Here is an 8457-nt window from a genome sequence, read left to right on the forward strand (position 1 = left end):
TGACATAGTTTTAGTCTAAAATCACAAAATATGACCGGGGTATTGTGGTGATTTGACGAACTAAACCAACATTATTGGACATATATAACACAAACCTTGCTTCCTTATTGGAAAAAACACTTTATCCTTCTCAAATGAATTGTTTGAGGACTTCTTTACCTGCTTTGTGTTCTTTTGTATGCTTAATTTAGAATAGATAGCCACAGAGAAATGATTTCTCCCTTTTGGGTTTTGTTTTCCATCACATTGGTTGTTTACAATTTGGATTCTTTTGAAGGTACTAAGTATTGTTTCAAAAAAAAAAATTCAGGTTTGTTGACAATCGTTATTGAGCTGGATATGTTTTATTTATTAAAAATATGCCCTGAAACGAGAATGGGAAGAAGGTATGAAACATTTTTTCTTTGTTTTTTTGGAAGTTTCACTACAAAATATGACCAAGGCGCATTTTAGTACCTTGACATAGGTTTAGTCTGAAATCACAAAATATGACCGAGGGTATTGTGGTGATTTGATGATGTTCCAGTAAAAAATCACAACATATGATTATAGACATTTGACAAAGTTTCAGTCTCAAATAACATAATACTTTCAAGTAACATATTTTGGTTTATTAGGAGGGTAAGAAATAGCAACATACTTGATGATATCATCATATTTGTAGACAAATGACGAATCTACCCATTTACAGAGGTAAAAACTGATACAATTGCTATAGTAGATTTTTCAAAGGAATGAAAGTATGACACAAATAAATGAAAATATTTTTGTTTTTTATAATTGTTATTTTTTGTTATTTAGGTACAGCTTGACCACCTTAGTTGACCATTTTTGAGTTTTTCAGCTTTTCTAGGATTTGGACAGAATTACCATTTTCACTTCATTTTGTCCCATTTTTGAGTTTTAAGATGATTGGGATATTTTGTGTTGGAAAAGCAGGTCAAACCTAAAACCACATGGGAGTAAGGATCCTTTTGCCCTATATATGTAACTTAATCTTTTGCAGGGAGGAAGTCCAAAACACATATAGTAGGTATTGCTATTGGAAATGAAGTTCCTCTGGTCTTGGCCAGCTAGCAAGCTCTACAAAGTGACAGTAAAAAAATACCAACTTGGTACATAACCTCAAGATTCACTTTTGATTTATTGATCCGTTAACCTAAACGTGTGAAGAATAATAAGTAAAAATAATTCCTTTTTTTTGTTAGCTTGCATAGAATGAAGAAGTATCCAAGGCTTTTAAGTGTTTTGAAGAAGTATGGCATAAAGAAGACTAAGATTCCATGCATTCAATTCCACTCCAATCTTACTCCAATCTTACGTATGGAATTAAATTACATTGGAATCCAAAAAAATCCTTTGGCCTTTGAATTTAAACATTAGATTTACTTAAATGCCCTTTTCACCGAACACCTGTTTTCGCTTGCCAACCAAATACATGAAAATATTCCAATTCTTTCATATGCCAAACCAAACCCTACAAATTCCAGTTCCTTCCAAACTATTCTTGGAACCAAAATAAATTTGAGTAAAACGTGTAGCAATGAGATTTGAGGGCATTTGAGTAAAACGAGTAGCTATGAGATTTGGGGAGATTTTAATGAAATGTTTACTTTTATGTAAATTATGGCACCATATTTATTCTTATGTCGATTTTTTTTTGGGTTATTTGTATCAGATGTTAAAAAGCGTATCAAATAGCAGCTTTAAGACATCATCTACACAAAGTCCACCAATAATGGAAAGCTCACTTCCTTAAGGTGCAATTTTTGTTTTTTTAAATAAATATATAAAAAAACAAAGTTTTTACATCCTATAGTGAAAATGAATATGTAAAAAATAGAAATTTAATTTTTTTTAAAAGTCATTCTTAAAATGTAAAGTTATTTTATTCATATTTCAATTTTACTGAAAAACCTATCACATCCGATTCCTGCGGGAGTTCCCGACCTGGTTATTATTATATGTAAGTAGACTAGTGGAGTGTATATAAATAATATAATGATATTTTTTATTAGTTCTGCAATTAACAATTGTTTTAGATTGGAAAGAATTGACATTGACTAAAGAGAGAGAAATTTGCTGTATATAGTCATCGCTTTAATAGTTAAATGTTCAAATGATCTCCAGCAAGGCTTTTTTCCGAATTTCATTCGCTTATGTAAGAATCGCTTGCTGACACAGAGGTATTATCAGCAAATCCTCTGATTTTCTGGTCATGGCGTCAAGCAATTAGGGTTTTAATCATCCCGTGCAGATGGCTCAACCAAGTGTACAGTTAGCCTCAATCGACGAGGATAAGTCATTAAGTCAGCATACGCAGCAGGATATCAAAATTACTGTATCACAAACTCACTCAAAACCGTGTCCAGATCTACTTAATGGTAACTTCTGCTACCCACTTTACTCCTTCAATTCCTTACATATACTGCTATTATACACCAGATTTCATATCGAAAATAAGGCGATTCCTATGATTCTATGAACTAATGCTCCAGGCTTGCCGATGGTTGAGAAAAGAGTTTGTACATACCTTTCCGTTTCTGTTTCCACTACTCTCCTCGGAGAAAATTAGGAAACTTTGCATAAAAAAAGGTTAAAATAAACAATCAAAGGGTAATACTGTTCCCCTTTCAGAAATTCCAGATGAGATCCCTTGTTATTTCATAGAAAGCCTACTTTATCTAAGATGGAATTGATTTTCAGTTCTCATATATCAATTGTTCTTGGATGAATGGTGTACTAACATTGCATTACACTGCTTTAAAGGGCCTAGAAAAGATTACATCACCACTGGTATCCCTCTATACGAAGCATCAATTAAAGGTGATTGGAAAGCTGCTAAAGCCATTCTTGATAAAAGGCTCGAGTTGGTAAGGTATAGTATCACTGAAAATGGCGAAACAGCACTTCATGTTGCAGCATCAGCAAAAAGCACCAAACAGGTTGAAGACTTCTTGGAAAATCTGATAGAATACATGGATAAAACAGACCTGGAACTTGAGAACAACAGTTCCAACACTGCCCTCTGTTTAGCAGCTGCAGCTGGAAATGTTAAAATGGTTAAGATTATGGTGAAAAAGAACAAAGCCTTGGTTGCAATCACTGGTAGTCAACACATGACTCCACTGTATATGGCTGCCTTGTTTGGACATTATGAGGTGGTGAAGTTTCTGTATGATAATTCCCAGAATTTGCACGATGATTGTTGGACACCTCAAAACCGAGGTTGGCTTCTTCTGAAATGTGTTGAGACTGATATGTTTGGTATGTCTTCTTCTTTTCATTTTCTATTTTGTTACTTTTTTTTTTTTCATACCATTTTTCCTCATACAGAATCTCAAATATTTTCTAGATATTGCACTAAAGATAGTGCAAGAGCATCCAGACCTTCGTAGTAGTGGAAGTGTGCTTGGAGTTTTAGCTAAAAAGGCTGATGTATTTGCTGAAACGGAATCTAATATCTTTAAGAAAACCTTCAATTGGGGTAAACAAAGCATCTCTACTCCTTGATTCATCATCCATCATTTTTCACTTGTTAATATCTTATATATTGTTACAGTGATTAATCCAAAGAAGCAAGTTCTAGAAAGGGAAAGCAAAGCAAAAGCACTGGAATTACTGACACTCATTTGGGAAAATATTTCTGAGAAGCCAAGGAATGAAATTGATGCCATAATCAGAGGCCCCCCTGATCCTCCTGTTAAGCCAGATGACAAGTCACCCTCTGACAAAGAAGAACAAACTTTTGAACTACTAAAACGAATTTCTGATGGAATCGACAAAATGCCATTTGAAATCCGAAACTTAATCAAAGATTCCCCCCCTGTAATTCGTCCAAATGTACAAATTCGGGGAAATCCAACTAAAAAGTACTCCGCCCGAATAATATTTGTTGCTGCAGAAATGGGGAATACAAGATTTATCATCGAGCTTATACGCAAGTATCCTGATTTAATATGGAAAGTAAATGATAACAATCAAAGTATATTTCACACTGCTGTTAAACATCGTCACGAGGGTATCTACAACTTATTATACGAGATAGGCTCAATGAAGGATCTCATAACTCCTCTCAAAGATAAAAATGACAATAACATGTTGCATTTAGTTGGGAAAAGTGCTAAGAAAAAACGACTTGAGGACGTGTCAGGAGTTGCTTTACAGATGCAACGTGAACTATTGTGGTTTAAGGTACAATTATTATATTTCCTCAACTCCACTGATGTTAATTTTGAAATACTTGTTACTTGATCTACTGTGTTTATGTTATAGGAAGTAGAGAACATGATTCCACCTTCTTATCGCGAACGAAGGAACAAAGAAGGTCTAACACCACATGAATTATTCACCAGAGAACACAAAGAGTTGGTCAAACAAGGTGAGGACTGGATGAAAGACACCGCTAGTCAATGTATGGTGGTTGCCGCCCTTATTGCCACCATAGTATTCGCTGCAGCTTTTACAGTGCCAGGTGGATACGATCAGGATGATGGTATCCCTTACTTTAAACGGAAAGGAACCTTTATAGCTTTCGTAGTGTCAGATGCTGTGTCTTTGTTCTCATCTTCAGCTTCAATCCTCATGTTCTTATCTATCCTCACATCTCGTTATGCTGAACGTGATTTCTTGGAATCGTTACCCAAAAAGCTTATGATAGGTTTAGCGACGCTTTTTCTCTCGATAACAACCATGATGATTGCTTTTAGTGTCAGCTTCTTTGTTTTATATCATAAGGATTTGAAGTGGATACCGATTCTTATTGCCTTTTTTGCTACTATGCCGGTTCTCTTATTTGCTACGTTGCAATTTCCTTTGTGGAAAGATATATTTCGGTCGACGTATGGTTCTAGATACCTCTTTCGGCCCAAGAAACAGGTTCTTTACTATGAAGACTCCATGTCTAATCATCGGTGGTGGTTTCCGTTTAGAGTACCTTTGATTTCAAAATGCACTTCGAAAATATTGAAATTGTTGTAAAGTGTAAAAGTTCTAGTTGTAATATTATTTGATAATTGTTATTATGGTTTTGTTTGATTCCATAAGATGAGACATAACGATATAACAATGTCACATTGTAAGTTGCTGAGGATGTATATGTATGGTTTTGTATCTTTCAACTACAAAACTCGCTAATAACATTCTAGTTTAGGACATCAACAATGCACTAAATGTATTTGAGTTTAATCGATTGATATATCATCATTTTATTTTCTATACAACTCTATATTAATTTTTCTTACAACATATTGAACTCTATATATACAGTTCAATGCAGTATATTTGTAATATTTAAAAAATTCTTTTTTCCCATTGAAAGTTCAATGACCATTGAACTTCCATTGCACGCCAACATATATTTTATAATGATAGAATTTAATCTATTGAATATCAATTATTAATGTCATCTCATTCAACAATACATTATGAATGCTTTTAAAACAGAAGCATATGCTGCAGCATATGATGATACGTGTAAAAGAAACAACAATGAATTATGTGTGAAAAACAATGGCCAAAATATTTGCTAATTTTTGCATTAATAAAGTAGAGAGATATTCGTCAACTTAGGTAATTGATTAATCAATATGAAATACAATATCATTGTAGGGATTGTATAAGTCAATAAACTATCGTATAGTATATAATAGGTGTAAAAAGTAAAACTCATGTATTATATGGATTGATTAAAAAAATTAAATATTAAAATGTAAACATTAAGTATTTTTTTAATATAATTTTGAAATAAGGAAAGAAAAAACGTATTAATTACAATTAGTAACATATTTATTACATTTAATACTTTGCATATATAAATATACAAGTATTATGTGGCTTTTAATTTTAAAAATTAGAAAAACCTAGAAATTGATATGTAGATATTATTTATTTAAAAAATATCATAAAATAGTAAGTGTTAAAACTAATGAGAAATTAACATATAACAAAATTGATCATCATTTATTATAGTTGATACACACCCTACTAGAAAAAACAATATTTTTCTCAAAAATATTTCGGAAATAAATGTTTTGAGAAACCGATGTATTGCCCATAAGGGAAACCACCCTAATTTAGCAATGCCTTTTCGACCAACTAGGGATGTAGGTCGATCTATAGGCCATCTGATGGAAAGTACCTACGAAAATTGATGAATTTTCTTTTTAAAGGTTATATGTAGGAAAAAACAATGAAATACCAAAAAAAATATATTTTAAATATTTATAACTTTTATTTTGATTAATAATAATATTAATATTACTATGTATGTATGTGTATTCGCATCGTACATGTGTTTTATATATATATATATATATATATATATATATATATATATATATATATATATATATATATATATATATATATATATATATATATATATATATCACAGAGGAAGAGAGAGAGAGAGAGAGAGAGAGAGAGAGAGAGAGACTATAGGGTAAAATCCATTGAAAACTCATACTTTCCTAAGAACCGGGAACTAAAGGTGGAACATTACATCAAAATTAACTTATTAAAGACATGTTCGACGTCTTATTAATCTCATTATTAATCTCATTTAAAGTTTAACTTTTTGTGTTATTAGAAAACATTATAAATTAAATTGTCATATTTTGTTTAAAGAATAATAATTTTCATTTTTTGTAAAAAAATGCAGATTTTTTTTTAACTTTTTAAGAAAACATGATTTTTTTGAAAAAATGAAAAAAATATATATATTTAAAAAAAATGCAATGTTTTTAAAAATAGTAGATTTTTAAAAATCATTAAATTTGTACTATTATGTTTATAGATTAGTAATAAAAAATGGTTTTTTTTATTTTTTTTTTATTATTTTTTGTTTATGATTTAGTTATGGATATTATAGTATAAAAAATATGCATATATGCACTTGAAAAAATATGTATATATACACCAAGAACGTTTATTTTTTTGGTTAAAAAAATTATAAATATAATTTCTTCAATATTCTTGTGTTTTTTTAAAATTTAATAAATTTACAGTTTTAAAAACATTGCAGTTTTAAAAAAAAATATATTTTTTCATTAAAAAAAATCATATTTAAAAAAAAAAATTAAATCTGTGGTTTTTAAAAAAACCGAATATTATTATTTAAAAAAAAATCTGAAAATTTAATTTTTATGTTAATTTTTAGACCTTATTATTAATATTTCTATTAACACAAAAAATTAAGCATTAAATAAGTTTGGTAAGATAACGATCAAGCTCTTAATAAGCTAATTTTGATCTAATGCTCAATCTTTAGTTCTCGGGTTCTCGGCAAATATGAGTTTTTAATGGATCTCACCCATATATATATATATATATATATATATATATATATATATATATATATATATATATATATATATATATATATATATATATATATATATATATATGGTTAGGTTATTGTATTCTACATAATTATTGTTTGGATGTAGGATTGATTGTAGACCAATCATTTCAATTAATTTAAGAAAATGAATAATACATATTATTATATTAAAGATAATTAAAAAAATACCATCTAATTTCATTGTAAGGGTATTTTATTCGATTAACATAAATTTAGAAAAGGAAAATTGTAGATTTTAAGAAATAATTAATTCTCTAAACTTTAAAAATATGATTTTTTGGATAATAATTATATTAATTCGGACATTCTAAAAGAATGTGTTTGAAACATTCCAAAAATACAATCCAAAAATTTCATTTTAATTTATAAATAAAACCATAGTAATTCACCCAAAATACCACATATTAAACATATATGTCGTTAGCGTTTTCTTTCTCATCGTTATCCATCTCGATGGTAAAGATTTCGGTTAATGGTTGGGTATTATGTTTAAGAAAATGTTTGAATGAATGGCTAACAAAACTTCGTTCAGCACCAGAATCGAAAAAGATACTAGCATAAGAGTTGTCGAGAAGGAACATACCCGAGACAACCGCGGGGGGGGGGGGGGGGGGGGGGGGGGTCGGCGACAGCCTCTTCTCATCCCATAGCTAGAACTCTTCCGGTGTTACCAGTTTTTGCTGCTTTGGGGCAGTTTCTCTTGAAATGCCCAACTTCATCACATCCGTAGTAGGCCTGACCGACACCCGCTCCGGAAGATTGATTTGTGGATTGGGTTGGTGTCTTGCAGTTTTTCGCAGTGTGGCCCTTCTTGCCACAGTTGTTGTAATTCATTTCCCGACATGGGCTGGAAGTGAGGTGATGATAGTTGCACTTGTTACACATGGGAGGGTACCAGCATACCTACTGGTAGGTGTTTGAGTTGTGGATCCGATAGCAGAAACATCAGCAGGGATAGTAGCAGTGTGGACTGCCACAGTTTGCTGCTTCTTTGAAGATCCTTGGGAAGATTGACTCTTTTTCTTTTTCCAAAATTTTCTTTTCTCACCACTCATCTTTGTCGGCTCAGGAGTGGTGGTTGCTTCCTCATGATC

At 31.1% G+C, this 8457-nt stretch overlaps 1 protein-coding gene across 2 annotated transcripts; it reads left to right on the forward strand.

Moving 5' to 3' along the window:
* The first annotated feature begins 1450 nt into the window (after positions 1-1450).
* LOC145031796 (uncharacterized) lies at positions 1451-5024 on the forward strand. 2 transcript variants are annotated; one of them, XM_078980428.1, is made up of 6 exons: positions 1451-1760; positions 2185-2384; positions 2770-3267; positions 3356-3487; positions 3563-4194; positions 4276-5024. In XM_078980428.1, the coding sequence occupies exons 2-6, from the start codon at positions 2258-2260 to the stop codon at positions 4978-4980; spliced, it is 2094 nt and encodes a 697-aa protein (XP_078836554.1). In that variant the 5' UTR covers positions 1451-1760; positions 2185-2257; the 3' UTR covers positions 4981-5024. The 2 variants fall into 2 exon arrangements, with proteins under 2 accessions (XP_078836554.1, XP_078836553.1); XM_078980427.1 differs by lacking the exon at positions 1451-1760 and having other exon boundaries at positions 2055-2384.
* Positions 5025-8457: the final 3433 nt, after the last annotated feature.

Source organism: Lactuca saligna, chromosome 2 (genome assembly GCF_052625555.1).
Source record: "Lactuca saligna cultivar CGN05327 chromosome 2, ASM5262555v1, whole genome shotgun sequence".
Classification (NCBI taxonomy): domain Eukaryota; kingdom Viridiplantae; phylum Streptophyta; class Magnoliopsida; order Asterales; family Asteraceae; genus Lactuca; species Lactuca saligna.

What these genes read in the sequence shown, in the direction of transcription:
- LOC145031796 (XM_078980428.1), top strand. Translation starts at nt 2,258, where the DNA reads ATGGCTCAACCAAGTGTACAGTTAGCCTCAATCGACGAGGATAAGTCA. An exon ending in TGTTGAGACTGATATGTTTG is followed by an intron (nt 3,268 to 3,355) that starts GTATGTCTTCTT and finishes AATATTTTCTAG; the next exon opens with ATATTGCACTAAAGATAGTG. An exon ending in GTGAACTATTGTGGTTTAAG is followed by an intron (nt 4,195 to 4,275) that starts GTACAATTATTA and finishes TTTATGTTATAG; the next exon opens with GAAGTAGAGAACATGATTCC.